Genomic DNA, 16,596 nt, shown 5'->3' with positions numbered 1-16,596 from the left:
TGCACAGTCATATGCAAAGCAGCTCATAAACAACATTTTGTTCTCATTTATTAGACTGTATAGTATATTTTTATACAGCATTTATTTTCTTGATTCAAGACAAGGACTCAATTTTTTGTTTTTTAAACTGTGATTTACTTATTTCTTTCCTATCATGTCCTGTGATGGTCAACAAAAATCTATAGCTAGGTTAGACAAAGGAATCATTTAAACTCATTTCTTTGAGTAAAGTTCTCAGTTTGACCAATTTTTATACCATTTGAACTCTTAATAATTCAAGATTATTGAATGGCTTCAAAGCATAAAGTTACTGAGATGGTGAAAAAGTTGACACTGAAAAACACTTGAACATTACACCAATCAAATATAAATACAAAGGGATAATCAAATTGTAGTCCATTTATTCACAAATGTTTTATGAATTGTGTATACAAATTTCTACAGACACAAGGCAATTTATAAAACACAAAAAAAGATGTTTATATAAAACAGAAAATTTTAACAACCAAGGATTTCTGCATTATTATTCAGTCTTTGTTGTAAACAGACATGAGAAACCCATTTTGATATTTACTGGCTGGATGCAAAAAAAAAAAAAATACAGAGAAGGAGGGAAAAGCTGCATTCTTCCTCATACTCGTTCAAGAGCCTCCAACATGATTATACTGTTTCCTCTGATTACCTAAAGAGACACCAAAACAGAAACAGGAGACCATTCATCACTGCACAGATAAGAACACTCTTAAGCTGAAGCTACTGGAAGAAAGAAATCTGAAATCCAGATGTGTGATATTTAAAATCCATGATAATGTAAATATAACAATAGGACTAAACCTGAACATTAGAGCAGTGGAACATAACTGTTTTTGTGATGCACCATGGATGCTGTTCTACTCAACGCGCTCTGAGCGGGATTCGAACCATGGTCTCCAGCATTGGAGGTGGACGGTCTAACAAAGAGGCAAAAGACCACAACCCCTAACATCACTCGCTAGAGCGGCTCTTGAGATCAGGAGAGTGAGGTTTACATGCACACTACGACAGTTACAGTGATGTGACCCGATTCTGCATCGATGCATTCGTGTTTTTTTTAAATGTAATTAAATAGGCCATACACATTAGTGTACTGTTTTATTGTAAATTAAGTACTCTCATTATATATTAATAAAAGGTTGCACATGTCCTTCGGAAACAAAGCACTTGCATTTGATTTTCGTAGTTAATGCATCTAACATTTCAGTTTCAACAAAAAGAGCATGAATGAATGAGAAAATTAAGTGCAGGAGATGCTTGCTTTTAAAAAGTGATTAAAGATCACCGTATACATGTGCACAAATTTCATCATGTCTTAAAATGAAATAAATGTGTGCAAATAAGGACACAGATACAGTGATACGTCTGGTCATGAACGGGATGACACGGTGATGAATTATTCTGATACATGAATTATTCTGAAAGTTCAAATAAGAATGGACAAAAAAGTAGCAATGCCTTTATTCTTTCTGCATTAAACTGAGGCGTGTCATTTGTTCAGAGTTTGTAGTGCTTTGTAAACGTAATGAAAATATTATTAGACCTTGTAGACCTTACTTCTCCATTTTTCATTTAGATCATCAGTTCTGCAAAGCTATAATGCTGATTTATTGATATTTCTAAGAATAATTGATCAAAACATATTTGATTTGTTCATAATAGTTGTTAAAAGTCTCTAATATTAAGCTTTTTGTGAGTTTGTCGTCATGTTTTTTCCTCCACTCATATTTGAATATTCATTTGCCTGTATGAGTGTTGTAGGTCTGTGTTATATTGGTTGTTGTCTGCCCTCTTCCCACCCTCTACACTCCCATTTTTCCACAGCTTTCCACATCCTTTTGTTGAGTCTTTTTCAAATCTGAAGTGTGAACAACCAGTGCTGAAACACTAAGCGCAAGCTGACTGACACACACACACAGAAAGATGCCTATCTCTTTAGCAGTGTATTGCGCTTGAACAGTTAGATGGCAGATGCACACAAATATTTAAAAATATCTGTCTGTATTCACGTAAACAGTCAGTTATGTCTTAAGCAAACGTAAAATCTGATTTTTAACATTATATTAGATCCGTGCATTAGGACTTAATATGATAAAACCTGCTGCTATTAATGTTAATCAAACAACAAAAGAAAAGAGGGAATCACTCAATGCCTTTGACTGAATAACTTCTGTAGCTTTAATAATATATTTTTACTTTATACACTAAAGACTATGCAGTGTCTATTTTTACTTACAAAGATAAAATAACTATATTGTGATATTTAATATAGTAATTATTAAAAGGACTGGAGGAAATGATGCATCGTGATGCACCTAGAATCATTTTATAATCGAATCGTTACCCTCTAAATCATAATCAAATCGAATTATGAGGCAAGGGAATATTCACACCTCTACTAAACATGATGTAATTCTATACTTGTGTCAGCAAGTTATGTTTCCAAAATGAGTTCTGTAATAGATTGTGGTATTGAGTACGTACCACCATCCCAATGGTGTTCATTTGTCCTCCTGGAGCCATTTCTATAGTGTCATCAACGACCAGATTCATGAAGGGATCAAATCCACGCAAGATGCCCTGGACATGACGACCACCATTGAGCTTCACTGAAAGTGTACACAAAAACATAATCTCCACATAAGAAATGCACATTTGAATAAAAGACATTAGACAGTGATTCTGAACGTAGTTTAATACATGTAGTAGAACATCCATTTAGATAAGTGTATTTTCCACTGTTTTTTTTTTTTTTTTTTTTTACACATACTTAGTAACGTAGGGTTACAATACAAATACTGTTCAAATCAAATATTTTTAGGATTAAAAATTATTTAGACTTTCAGATACATGTCATTCGTATTTTAGACCTTTCTGGATAATATTTTGTGAGGGGAAAAACACGCATTATACTCACGCGAGAGCTTCTTGTCCATAAATCTTAAAAGGAAAGGACAACAAAAAATATTGTATTTAAACCGTAATACAAATTTACAGATACAATGCCAATACACTACAGACACTGGACAATATACCTGTGCATTAAATGAGAATAATCCTGGTTTCGCAATAACTGCAGAAACACTGGCTATAACAGGAGAATAATCGCAATTTCTAAGACGCTTATGATTCCATTCAACCAAAGGCTTGAAATACTTACTTTTTCAGCTCAGGTGGATGTGCTTTACTCATGTTTATTTAGTTAGATCTAATACTTTTGTGAAACAAAAACGTTTGAAACACGTTTCATTCAGCGGATAAAAGAATGCCTGAAGTGCAGGAAGTGTCGTGGGATGTCGCGGGATTTTCTAGACCAGTCACCGTGTGCGATATCGCCCCCAACTCTAGCGGAGGACGAACTTCAATAACATTACAGCCATGTTGTATTTATTTTGTACTATTTGTCATGTTTAAAAGCGACAAAAATAACAACAACTACTACCGAACGTTTTTAAACAATTTATTCAAAAAAACAATTTCAATTGTGATGAGGTACATTTTCTGAAAAATAAACCATCACACATCTTAGCTTGGGACAAAGCAGGTAATACTGGAGGTAGCTGCTAGTAAACACACACACAGCGATTAATGTAGAGAACTAAATTCAAAATGTCTCCAGTCTATATTCATAACTAAAGATTTGAAGGAAAAAAAATATATATTTGCACTCATCATGTACAATGTGAGCCATAAAGTGGACTTGATACAGTGTTTAAAGACAACAAACAACAATGGTCAGTGCAAAAAAAAAAAAAAAAATTAAGATGACAAAAATCACTGCGGCCCATTTGCTGTCAGGAAGAAAAAATGATACATAAAACAAATGAATATTAAGACCCCCTGATAAAGAAATTAAACAAAAATGCAGTAAAAATAGCTTTTTCCTTAGCATTATTCATCTAATGAGACCGAAAGTAAGTATTTAAGTTATAGGCTACTTGCAATATTTGGTCTGATAGCATAAAATATCATGTATCTAAAACATGTTAATATCTGTAAATCTGTAATTCTACACCTTAAGATGTTAGACTTTGCACAACGTTCAGCAGCAAACCTCTCACTTTGAAATACAAATTCTCAGACTGTGATATATTTTGACTATAAAATGTTATAAGCTTACTTTGCTTCCTCGACTAAATACAAAACAGAAACTTCACAATGCTTGAGTAGAATGCAATATAATAAAACAGGCCACAAAACTTCAGTAGACAAATCTCACAGATATTATGTCCCCCAACTTCAGACAACAACAAGGACATTAATTTAGCTGGTTTGGCACTGGCCATTTAGAAAACAGAAGTGCTATATGCGTCAAAAAGAATCAAATTCCCATATTCTCACAGTAATATAATGGATATGTGTCTTCTAGGTCTGTGTGAAAGTATGGAAAAATGTTTATCATAGAGCAGAATCCTAACCTGGAGTAGAAGTGGTTTTAATTGAGTACCCGTATCTGACAATATAATATAGGCTTGTCATTATCATCGAAGGCCTCTATTATTTGTCAGGCAGTTTGGCTCAATGTTGCGGGAGTGTGTTATCCTGTTACAACATTATACCTCACGAACAACAGAAATCAAAACCTGTACAATACTGATAATATTTACCCAAATGCCTGATGAATGTAATTCCTGATAGCCATAAACATCTGCAGAAGAGATTTCCCTGCTCTTAAAGAGACAGTACACCCCCCAAAAATGAAAATTTTGTCATCAATTACTGTCTTTCCAAACATATTTTGAAGAATGCTGGTGAATAAACAACTTTGGTTCCCATTGACTTCTACTGTATATATAAAAAACAATGGAGGTCGATGGGAAACCAAAACTGTTTGGTTATCAACAGTCTTTTTTTGTTTTAAGCAGTAGAAAGAAAGTCATACAGCTTTGAGGGTGAGTAAATGATGACGAAATTTTCATCATTAGGTCGACTATCCCTTTAAAGGATCAGTTCACCCAAGAATTAAACATTTTTAATTATTTATTCACCGTCATCTCATAAAAACCCATTTTCTTTTAGCTTTTTATTTGAAATGCACACACACACGCAAAAAACCCCACACATTTTCAATAGCTTTTGGAGCACTTTAATAGTGCTTTTATGCAGAGGCTTAAAAAAAAAAAGTTATGTGAGAAAAAATGAAGGTGAGAAAATATTTGTCTTTTGTTTTTTGAGTGAACTATCCCTTTTTTCTTTTTTTAAAGGAAGCTCTTTCAGTCATCACTGAACTCATCTTGATTCTCACGTAGCAGATGTTTCTGGCAGTGCTCCAGAAAAGTGTCCAGGGCTATGAAGGCCTCGGCACATGGCACACAGTGATAGACTTTCTTTTCACAATCTTCTGGAATCTGAGAGAGGGGAATCCCACCTGCGCACACACTGCAACACCTGCACGTGTTGACTGGTTGATGAACTCCTTCGGGCACTTCCTCGTGGACTTCCTTGTGCGCATGCAGCGCAGCTTTAGAGCCAAAGACCTGATCGCATGACGTACAAGGATACTCGCCATCCTCGTCTTCATCATTGTCATCCTGCTCATTCCTTTCCGCTTCATCCTCTCGCTTGGTTTCCGTCAGAGCAGGTAGATTTTTGGTCCTCGGTCTACCTCTCTTTCGTCGAATTTCTTGGGAAGGTCTGAGATCCTTTGCACCCTTCGGGTCGAAGCCAGCTGCGTCAGCATGGGGAGAGGCGCAGTGTTTGAAATGCGCCCGGCGCGTCAAATGGTGCAGGAACTCTTTCCCGCAGCGAAGGCACGGATACGTCTCACCTTTCTGCCTTCGCCTGGTGGCTTTCTCCGAGTTCTCCTTTCTCAGAGCTTTCTCCTTTATTTCACGACGGTGTTCCTCTTTCCTGTGCCGGTGGAGCAGCGATGTCTTAGGAAAGGATTTGTCACAGGAACGGCATGGAAACAATAAACTTGAGTGGAGAACTTTCTTCTTCTTCCTCCTGGTGCGACGGTGTTCCTCTTTCCTGTGTTGGAGGAGCAGTGATGTTTTAGGAAACGATTTGTCACAGGAAGGGCATGGGAACGTCGTCTTCGTTCTGCTTTTCGTATGTGCGGGGGAAAAGCGCATGTGGCAGGAGAGTCCAGCAGAAGAACGGAACGTTCTGGAACACACAGTGCAAGCAGAAAGAGACGCGCCGGCGCTCGGAGACGGTGGCAAGGACGGTTTGAGAGTTTTTGCGGGCTGACAGCCTCCGGCCTGCTGGTGGTGCAGCAGCTCTTGCTTGTGGCTGAAGGCTTGTCCGCATGGGGCGCACGCATAGGGGCTGTTGTCTTGACTGAAGGGATCTTCCGGGCGATGTGGGTCTGAAGGTTCGCTCCCGCAGGAAGGGCACGGAGAACTCCTCGTAGGTTTCCCTCTGCACGTCTGGCACATAGATGAGGAACCAGGGCACTTGTGTAGCTGCAAACTAGAGAGCAAAGCAAACTTTTGGCCACAGCGTTGACAGCAATGGAGCTTTTGTAGGGCGAGCTCTTTTTCCTGGTGATGCACAAGGTCGTTTAGTTCGGAGAATTCATGGCCGCAGTCCTTGCGGATGGAGGAAGACGTCTGTGGTTTTGGTTTATACTCCATGCACGTGATCAATTGAGCCAGTTTGGATAAAGTGTCTGACATGGGTTTGGACCTTGTGGATATCTCGTCCCCTTTTGCCCCATTCCAGTGTACGGAATCCATATTCCTGTATGAAATACAAAAAAAATAAATAAAGTGAATTAATGGCATTCAGTCATAAATCATTTAATTTCCATTTTAATGTTTTTAGTGTTTTTGTAAGAAGGCTCACCAAGGCTGTATTTATTTAACCAAAAATAAAGTAAAAATAGTAATATTGTGGAATATTACCACAATTTAAAATAACTGTTTAGTGACACACTTTCATTCAAAAGTTTGAAGATTTAAAAAAAAAAAAAAAAACGTATAATTTTATTCAGCAAGGACATAATATATTAATTAAAATAAACCGTCATGTATAATGGAACATAAGATTTATATTTCAAATTAATTCTGTTCAATGAACTTTCTATTCTATTCAGAGAATCCTGAAAAAGTATATCAGTTTCCACCAAAATATCAATTAGCAAAATCTATATTCAACAGTGATAATAATACGAGCCATTATTAATAATGGGGCACCAATAATAATCGATAATATCTGAGGACCAAATCAGCATATTAGAATGATTTCTGAAGGATCATGTGACACTGAAGACTGGAGTAATGGTTGCTGGAATAAATTAGTATACAAGTTCTTAAATTGCATTGCAAGAACAGGTTTACATAATTGACAAGGATAAAACGATAAAAAATAGTGAAACAAACGGATATGCTTAGCTATGTACTGTAGACACTTAGGTAAACTACATGGAGCATTAAAGCAATACTGACACAGGAAGAGTTAACTAGCTGTCTTGCTACGCTGCTGACATACAAACTCACCCGCTCGAGGACTTTGTATCACTCAAAATGTTTTTCTCGCCCCTCTGTGTGGACATTTTAGCAGAGGTTTTTTACGTTCATGAACGCAAAATGCACGAGGTCTTGAGGTTAGACGCAAACGGACTTTCAGTTCAACTACCATGCACTTCTACCGAACTAGTTCAGGCAGTTTTAAAAACTACAACTCCCATCATCCCATATGAACGAGCTTCACATTCGCTACTACGATTTATTATAACTTTTTTAATAAAATTAATTCAATATGACCCAAGAAATGACTTTCTTATAACAATAATAGAAATGGCTTACACGTTTGATTATAAATTAATCTAAGTGCATTTATCAAATGCTCAACGGTGCAGTCATTACCTAAAATTATAAAAATCGTTTTTGTTAATTGAAATATATATAGTATAATATAAATATAAATACAAGTATTAGTTTAAAAACTTAAACTACTAAAACTGAAATAAAAAAGTGCCAAAAAGCACATAACAAAATAACTAAAACAGAAACTAATATTAACATAAAACATAAAAATACTAAACTAATTCAAAAATCAATAAATACTATAATAGTCTATATTTATAAGTTTTAAGGAGTAACATTTCTATTTTTTATAAATCTAATAAGAACGCAAGTAGCATACTTTTATTATGAAATAACATCGTCCCCTAGTGAGTTGGAACGAAATGACACCCCCTTTTTATTACGATTATTAATACCAGTTCGTTAATGTCATGGGTTTTTATCTACATGTATCATTAATAAACACTATAATGGTCTATACGTTTTTAAGCAGTAACATTTCTATTTTTATTAATGTGATGAGAACACAAGTAGCAGACTTTTATTATGAAATGTGCTCAAACCGCACAATATCGTCCCCTGGTGAGTTGGAATGAAACTACATCCCTTGTTTATTATGATTATTAATATTTGTTCGTCAATGTCATGGGTTTTTATATACATATATAATTTATTACGATGATTTAAACAGAATTCGCCAGTTTAGAATTTAAATCATAATATTTTTGATTGTATGTGACATTCTGTCCTCCTCCGGTCCAGTTGGCGGCAGCTGCACCTGTCCGCACGGTCATAACGTTATTACATCAGAACAGACACCGGCAGCTTATGAAGGCTTCACCGGTTTAACCTCAATCGGTTTCGGAGGAATCGCAGGAGAAAGGACTATTGTTTCAGTAGATGATCATCTTGAAGTCGAAATATGATACTTGCAACCATCGCTCAGCGGGGATTTGGTCACTAAAAAAAGCCAACTCAACTAGATATGACAGCGCGCGTTTGTTTATCACTGCGTTAATCGTGTTATTCAAGATTAGTCGGCATAATTTTACACTCATTGGAAAGTTCACGCTATTTTATTGATGGCCGTGTCAGGAGGCGCCCGGCGGATCCCGATGGGTGTTCGGACATTCAGTGAGTTTCTGGAAATAGCGACTGTTGGTCCGTGTCGCTCCAGCAGCCCGTTTAGATGCAGAGAGAGAATACAGCACTGGTCCATCAGGTAAAATACCGCACTTACCTTTCATCAGTCCGGTTTAAATTACAGAATATATTTTATAAACGTACAAATATTATATACACACCACAAAAGAGGCTTTTATTGAACCGTTGGCGTGTCACGTCGCTGAACAAAACGCGGTGGGAAACACCTCCCCCCACAAAATTACCATGGTAAAATTTCCGCTAAAACACTATTAGAATTGTTTGTCAGTATTATTTCACTGCTAACCATTTTACCCCTATTTTACACTACTGTATGTGTTTAAGTTACCATAGTTTCAGTATCTTAATAATTGGGTACTAAAGTTACTGTTACAATAAAAACACTGTGACAACTTATTAGGCATGATTATTAAAATAATAAAGAATAAATAAAATGACAAATATTCGTAAAGAAATTTATTCTTATACTTGGAATCTTACCATGGTTGGGGGAATGTTCTTATATTGCGTAATGTGACTGGTTTGTGGACATTTCATCATGGTAGTTCCATGAATATACTAATCATAATGGTATAACCAAGGCTTGACATTAACTTTTCTGCTCACCAGCCACTGTGGTTTGTGGTTTAGCCACTCAGTATTTTCACTGGCCACAATTTTGACATCGATACCATGGGGAAAACTTTCAGTTTTCAGATATTTCAATATCGAAAAATCTATATTTTTGACACTACTACATTGCACCTAGTTCATTTTTTCATATGCCTTACTAAAATACTTCAATTGAAAAATGTATATAAAATTCAACCCTCCAAAGTGGCTAGTAGCAGTGAAGTCCACCCGCATTTGCCCAGTGTTAATGTCAAGCCCTGGGTATAACCATTTCAGAGCATTTTTGTACCATGGTACCGTCACAATACACTGTATTTAACAGAATCTTGTGTCTCATTTGTCCTCTTTGTCAGACACCTGTCCTCCTGCGGGATCCTGATGACTCGCTATCCTCGCACGCTCTGTCTCTCTGAAGTGGATTTAACTCCCACTCCTCACAGGAGATCTTTCATCAGCCTCACCAAAAAGAGAAAAGAGTATTCAGAGAGGAGAATACTAGGGTAAGTTGACTTCTACCCTTCCCTAATTAGGCTAATGCTTACCCCAGTGTCTGATCCTGAACAATAACCCCTTCTTCTTTTTTATGGAGGATGAAGGCAAGCATTATATATTGATCTAGTGGAGGCAGGGCAGCTGTAGACATATATCCAATACAGTCAGGGACATAAATACTGAAAGAAAATATGACTGAATAAAATAAATAGTACTACCAATAAAAATAAATTACAATGCAATAAGTACAAGACACATTTATAGAATTTTCATCTGTTTATTTTGTGTATTTCATTGCAGCATTTTTCAATATTTGAAATTAGTTTTAGTTTTATATTTTCAGTTTTTTAGTACTTCACCTTAGTTCTTAGTTTAGTAATCTCAGTTCACCCAAAAATGAAAATTATATAATTAATTACTCACCCTCATGTCGTTCCAAACCTGTATGACTTTCGTTCATCTTCGGAACACAAATAAAGATATTTTTGATGAAATCTGAGAGCTTGCTGTCCCTCCATTGACAGTCTACGCAACTACCACTTTAAAGGAGTAGTTCACTTTAAAATGAAAATTAGCCCATGATTTACTCACCCTCAAGCCATCCTATGTGTATATGACTTTCTTCTTTCAGACGAACACAATCAGAGTTATATTAAAAATATCCTGGCTCTTCCAAGTTTTATAATGGCGGTGGATTGCAACCAACAGATTGAAGATCAAAAACATGTATCCATCCATCTTAAATGAACTCCAAATGGCTCCAGGGGGTTAATAAAGGCCTTCTGGAGAAAAACGATGAGTTTGTGTAAGAAAAATATTCATATTTAAAACTTTATTAAGTCAAATAACTAGCTTCCGGCCAAACGAATATGGACTAAACCGCTCAATTCATTTACGATCACTTTATAAACTTTTTTAAAGTCGGCATGAAACAGAAGTTGAGATTGTAATTTTTTCCTTGTTGTGACGTATATCCGAGTGAAACGGCTTCTGAAATTAGAAAAAAATGTTGGGCGGGGCTTGATTTCGTCCTTCGGGAATTGATTGGATCGTTGGAGGTTGGGCGTTGCAAACAAAATGGAGGCAGATTTGAATGCCAGTTTACATTCAGTTGTGGAGGATTTCTCTCCACCGGACTCCCCACCGTTACCCTCCCATGAAGGATTTTTTATTTTATTTTATTATTCCCGCGAACCAAGATGAGTCAAGTCAAGTTATCAGCCTTATTAGACATTCTCTGTTATCAGTCAAGTTCACCCTCGAGAGCATCTCGATAGCCGCACCCTCATCGGCTCTGGCCGCACCCTTTCGCCATGGCACGTGACCGAAAGAGAAGAGAGGTCGTTTCGAGGGGGGAGGGAAGGGTAATGTATTTGATTAAAGATTATAAGGGTACATGAATTTTAAAAAAATAATAAAGTGCACAGATAAATCATTTATAATAAACACTACAATATTACATATAAAAAGAAGATTTGTCAAATTTGATTTCATGCCGACTTTAAGCGTCAAAGTGGTAGTTGCGTAGCTGTCAATGGAGGAACAGAAAACTCTCAGATTTCATCAAAAATATCTTTATTTGTGGTTTGAAAATGAACGAAAGTCTTATGGTTTGGAACAACATGAGGGTGAGTAATTACTGACAGAATTTTCATTTTTGGGTGAACTATCCCTTTAATTTTGAAATTGGAAAGATTTACCCGTGTTTTGGTCTTTAGGTTCTCGATGCAAGAAATGTATGATGTGGTAGCCAATGTGGATGACTACAAACACTTTGTACCATGGTGTAAAAAGTCCCAAACCATCATGAAAAGGGCCGGTCACGCCAAAGCCCAGCTGGAAGTGGGCTTCCCTCCGGTTGTTGAACGATACACTTCTATGATAAGCCACGTCCGTCCACATCTCGTCAAAGTAAGTCGTCCTGTGTGTGCTTTACAACACCTTCAGTGCCATCACTGAAACACAAAGTAAAAATGAATGACTAATTATATTTCACCCCATCCCGTTTCAGGCGGTGTGTTCGGATGGTAAACTCTTCAATCACTTAGAGACAATATGGCGGTTTAGTCCTGGCATTCCTGGCTATCCTCGCACATGTACTGTAGACTTCTCTGTAAGTACCATTTACAAACTTCTGCATCTAGGTAACCCATCGCTAAGCTCCACCCTAGATATCCACCATACTAAGCTTATTGTTACTAGGTCAAATATGTGATAAATAATAGGTTTTTTTTAACGTTCAAGCATGAAAACCTATTCTAGTAGATCCCAAAAACAATATTAAGACTTTATAAAAGGGCATAATATGGCACTGGGCAGAAGTGTTATTTTAGTATCATTAATATAGTACTATACTATTTATTAGGGGTGTGACGAGACGCTTAGCTCATGAAATGAGAGACGAGATTGAGTTCACGAGAACAAACCGAGACGAGATTTTTGCACAGTATTTTTAAGAAATCCTCAATGACAAAATTCATGACTGGACAAATAGTCTGCAGGTGCATTTTGAAATGTTTCGTCTTGAATGAATGAATGTCATTTCGGTTATGCATTGAAAGACAACAAAATACAAGAACTGTAAAAGTTTTTGCCACAAACTCAACTGACTGGCTTCTCTCCTGCATGATTTGATATGAGTCTCTTCAGACCTTACTGTACATGAACAGTACTGGACAGGGAGCTCGCGTTTTACTTTCACTTTCGAATTTGCGATCGCACGTACTCCTTGTATAGGGTGCGGTGGCGTTGAGCACGCATTCATTTATCAGATGCTTAGGCTCTGTTACACAACAAATCCTCCGCCATGGTCTTGTCATGAGCAGAGCAGACGCTTACAATAGTTTACAATTGAAGCGACCGTTATCCAACTGAATTAAATAGTTTTTATTTCTATAAAAAAGGCAAAACGACCCAACGTAGCGGTGGCATATTCTATGCTAATTTCACCCTCACGCTCTGTCATGGCAATATCGCGAGACAGCTTTTCACCTCGATGAGATAACTCGTCACATTTTAATATTGCATCACACCCCTAGTATTTATTAATATTTTTAATTAGTTATTATAATATTTTAAGTCCTTGTTAGTTTGAGTAATTTGTTTGTTTTTTTTGAGTTAGTTTTATTCGTTTATATATATATATATGTCTTTATTTATTGTTTATTGTGTTTTTAGTTTTAGTAATTTTAGTAAATCTTTATAAGATGTTCAAATGAATTTTTTTAATGTTTATTTCAATGTAGTTATTGTTCATTTTTCTACATTTTCAAACGCTTTTTAATAGTTTTAGTTAACAATTATAACACTGGTGGACGGCAGCAGTTTCTAGGGTGGGAGCGTTCAGTGATGTTTGATCAAAGAATCAGTGTTTGTTAGGAAGTAAACCTACCATGTGTGTAAATGTTTCTCTCTCTCTGTCTGGATGTCGTTGGCTTCCCCCCCCAGATCTCGTTCGAGTTCCGTTCACTTCTGCATTCGCAGTTAGCAACGGTGTTTTTCGACGAGGTGGTGAAGCAGATGGTGGCCGCGTTTGAGCGGAGAGCGTGTAAACTGTACGGGCCCGAGACGAGGATACCCCGTGAGCTCATGTTTCACGAGATCCATCAAACGTGAGGTGCATCGTCACACTGGACCCGTCTGCATCTGGAACTCGCAAAACTCTTTAGATTATCGCATGACAAATCACATCACTAGATTACATTGGGATGGTACGATGGATACCATTTACTTATAGATGATATTTCAGTTCATTTGAGGTATCGTACCTTGAACATTGCTTTTTGACTGAATGAAGATTAATTGATTGCCGCAGCTCTGAACGGTAAGATCAAACACTCGAACGTTTCATTAGGGTTTCATCTCGTTTACATATTCTTTGGGTTTGTTGGGGCCAAATGTGAAGAACTTATTACTGAAACTGAAAGGGATGTTTTAGGTGAAATCTGTCGCGCGTTGTTGATTACCACACCAAATAATTTCGGTTTGTACCTCCGTTTTTAAAAACAACCAATAAAACACAGCACAACCATTGTTTACTTGCCTCACTGCAAATGCGCAGCTTTGACGCATTTTTATGCTTTTAAGTCAATATTATTTTCTGTGGTAATCGACAGCATGCGAAAAGGCACGGATTAACCCAGAATATTCCTTTATACAACTAGATATGAACATAGTGAGAATTCAAAATGCTTGAATTTGAACACGCTTGCAATGAGTTACTTGACTTTCACACTGCACTGAATTTATAATATTCATCTCAAGAAGTCGCACTCGAGGTTTGAGACTTCAATCACAACTGTAAATATAACGAACATAAATTATATGGTTAGAGTGGCGTCATATTTCTCCCACCTATATATTTATGCTTATAGACAACAGAAAAACTTGTTTATAGAAGTAGTGTATTGTAATGAAGGTGAATTTAGATTTCTAGTTAGCATGCTAACTCAGGGCTTTGGAGAAATCCAAATGGAAGAAATGTAAGAAGACAGCCTGTTGTTCCCTAATAGTGATCCCAGTTTGTGCCTGTTCATGTAGACTGTGCCATTTTTTTGTTTTGTTGCTACATCAATGTCTGTTTAAACACTACTTTATTCATTTATTGTGATTTCTTCGAAAAGCTATAGTATGAGCTGGTAAATACAAGCATAGTAAACGTTTTTTTTGTTTGTTTTTTTTGCTTATTTTATGAGATTTTATTTTGAGCCATTTCAATGCCTTATCTAAGTGTTCATGGCATGTATAAATGACTTCAAATAACGTTGTCGAGATGTCGATTGAGTATCAAACGCCCGTCTAAGAGTCTTCCATGGAAATAACGTCACCATAAGTAGATTTCTTGGGTGTATCATCAAAAAAAGACCTTGTTAAATGTCTGTTAAGTGAGAATGTTTGGTTGAACAACTGTGAATAACAACCAAAGAGATAATCAGTGCTTCATAAGAGCAAGAAGAGCAGTTTTAGGATTTCAAATTCTCCATGAAATGAATGTTATCTGTTCAGTAAACCTTAATTGTTGTCAGTGTTATAATCTTGCACAAGCATTTATTTTAATTTGAGAATCTATAAATTTATTTCAAAACCTATAATTTGTGTGCGTTTTAATTGAACTGCTTGAGAACAGATTCATTTGAAAGCAAAGTACAACTTGTTGGATTTGGATATGCATTGACCCTTTTGTTTTCTTTCTTGCCTCTAAGTTGAAGCACATTGCTAGCTCACCTTTAAGGACAAAGGTCTCAGCGCTGAGGAGATACTGGAGTACTTGTGAAAACGTAACAGTGGTGAACGGCAGGGAACAAAGAATACAGCGTGAAGCTGGCAGTGGAGGTTGAGGAAATCTGAGTAAGGTGCTGGTATCTGGGTCATGTATTTATAACTAGTGGAGTTTCTTATTCATGCTGCCTTGACCTGAAGATCTTTACACAGAATTCACCATTAAAACTGAACTTGAATGAACCAATCCACTAACTCTTTCCCCTTCAGCAATATATCAAAAGAAAAACAGTTTTGAGGTTAATTGATGGAATTTTATGTCTCTGGAAATTAGTGATTTATGACATTGTATTATGTTGAATATCAGTTTTTTCTCTATTTGCTAATGAGGGATTTGTGGACACAATTTTTGTTTTTTTAGATTTGTGGAGTAAAAGTTATAGTATTTATTTTGAAGTAAAAAAATAAAATCTTCACTTTCATTTAAACCTATAGGCGAATTATTTCACGGTTTCTATTATGACATATCTTCAATTCAATAAGTAAATGTCCATATGCCTGTATACAAGTCGTAGAGTATACAAGCCTGTATACAAGTCATCATTTTTCTTTCAGATAAAACTCTTACTGGGATTCTGCTTTGTCTGTCATCGGTTATTCAATTATTCAACTAAATTGTCAAAATAAAATTTTAAATAGTATAGTTGATTTAGTATTTTACATTAATTCCACTTTAATAAATATAAAAATAAGAATTATATCAAAAGTAATTTATACATTCTGTACATCTTTAATATTTGACATTTTGTGCTATAACATAAAAATTAGCAAATGTTTTTCTATTTATTTCCTATAATGACACATGTAACCCAATGACTCCTAGTTGCAGTTACTTATTGTTAGTAGAATGTCTAAAGTGGAGCATCAAAATAAAGTGCTACCATATTTTGAATTAGCATTTTTTTCATTTTCAGTTATAATTTTATACTTTGTTAGTTGTTTTTATGAAATAGTCCAAATTAAACTTCAGTAAATCTCATCAAGTTGCAAAGGCCTCATACATTTAGATTTTATTTCTGCTTTATTTCGGTTTTAGTTACCAATAGCAAAACTACTCCAATGTTGTTTTGTTCCCAATGTTCTTCAAAATATGTGTTCCGCAGAAGAAAGCAAGTCTTAGAGGTTTGGAGTGACATGAGGGGTGAGTAAATGACAAGAGTTTTCATTTTTGGGTGATCTTTATCCCTTATATTTTGGTTAATCTTTTATTCCTTAAAAAAAAAGTAGTTTATATGTTCCAAAGCTATCGAAATATGGCATTTCTCTG

General features: G+C 36.1%; 3 protein-coding genes across 4 annotated transcripts; 1 reads left to right on the top strand and 2 right to left on the bottom strand.

The window, feature by feature from the left end:
• Positions 1-384: 384 nt before the first annotated feature.
• On the bottom strand, positions 385-3,346 carry snrpg (small nuclear ribonucleoprotein polypeptide G). Of its 2 annotated transcripts, none has more exons than XM_079849919.1 (4): positions 3,194-3,346; positions 2,951-2,973; positions 2,518-2,642; positions 385-682 (listed from the first exon to the last, which is right to left on the bottom strand). In XM_079849919.1, exons 1-4 carry the CDS (start codon positions 3,223-3,225, stop codon positions 632-634), a joined length of 231 nt encoding a protein of 76 aa, XP_079706045.1. In that variant the 5' UTR covers positions 3,226-3,346; the 3' UTR covers positions 385-631. The 2 variants fall into 2 exon arrangements, with proteins under 2 accessions (XP_079706045.1, XP_079706046.1); XM_079849920.1 differs by lacking the exon at positions 3,194-3,346 and adding an exon at positions 3,069-3,161.
• A 131-nt stretch (positions 3,347-3,477) lies between these two features.
• Positions 3,478-7,664, bottom strand: LOC307145960 (uncharacterized protein). Its single transcript, XM_079849643.1, has 2 exons — positions 7,476-7,664; positions 3,478-6,717 (listed from the first exon to the last, which is right to left on the bottom strand). Exons 1-2 carry the CDS (start codon positions 7,529-7,531, stop codon positions 5,247-5,249), a joined length of 1,527 nt encoding a protein of 508 aa, XP_079705769.1. The 5' UTR covers positions 7,532-7,664; the 3' UTR covers positions 3,478-5,246.
• A 720-nt stretch (positions 7,665-8,384) lies between these two features.
• coq10a (coenzyme Q10A) lies at positions 8,385-16,219 on the top strand. The gene is made up of 5 exons (XM_079849523.1): positions 8,385-9,006; positions 9,914-10,060; positions 11,771-11,963; positions 12,064-12,165; positions 13,500-16,219. The coding sequence occupies exons 1-5, from the start codon at positions 8,867-8,869 to the stop codon at positions 13,665-13,667; spliced, it is 750 nt and encodes a 249-aa protein (XP_079705649.1). The 5' UTR covers positions 8,385-8,866; the 3' UTR covers positions 13,668-16,219.
• Positions 16,220-16,596: the final 377 nt, after the last annotated feature.

The sequence above is a fragment of the Squalius cephalus genome (genome assembly GCF_949319135.1).
Source record: "Squalius cephalus genome assembly, chromosome: 18".
Lineage (NCBI taxonomy): Eukaryota > Metazoa > Chordata > Actinopteri > Cypriniformes > Leuciscidae > Squalius > Squalius cephalus.
This window is presented reverse-complemented; position numbering and strand designations above follow the sequence as displayed.

Coding starts and splice junctions, on each gene's coding strand:
- snrpg (XM_079849919.1), bottom strand. CDS start 3,225: ATGAGTAAAGCACATCCACCTGAGCTGAAAAA. Junction 2,643..2,950: donor TATGGACAAGAAGCTCTCGC/GTGAGTATAATG, acceptor GTACACTTTCAG/TGAAGCTCAATGGTGGTCGT. Junction 683..2,517: donor TGAACACCATTGGGATGGTG/GTACGTACTCAA, acceptor GTGTCTCTTTAG/GTAATCAGAGGAAACAGTAT.
- LOC307145960 (XM_079849643.1), bottom strand. CDS start 7,531: ATGTCCACACAGAGGGGCGAGAAAAACATTTTGAGTGATACAAAGTCC. Junction 6,718..7,475: donor GATACAAAGTCCTCGAGCGG/GTGAGTTTGTAT, acceptor TATTTCATACAG/GAATATGGATTCCGTACACT.
- coq10a (XM_079849523.1), top strand. CDS start 8,867: ATGGCCGTGTCAGGAGGCGCCCGGCGGATCCCGATGGGTGTTCGGACA. Junction 10,061..11,770: donor TCAGAGAGGAGAATACTAGG/GTAAGTTGACTT, acceptor TTTGGTCTTTAG/GTTCTCGATGCAAGAAATGT. Junction 11,964..12,063: donor TCCGTCCACATCTCGTCAAA/GTAAGTCGTCCT, acceptor ATCCCGTTTCAG/GCGGTGTGTTCGGATGGTAA.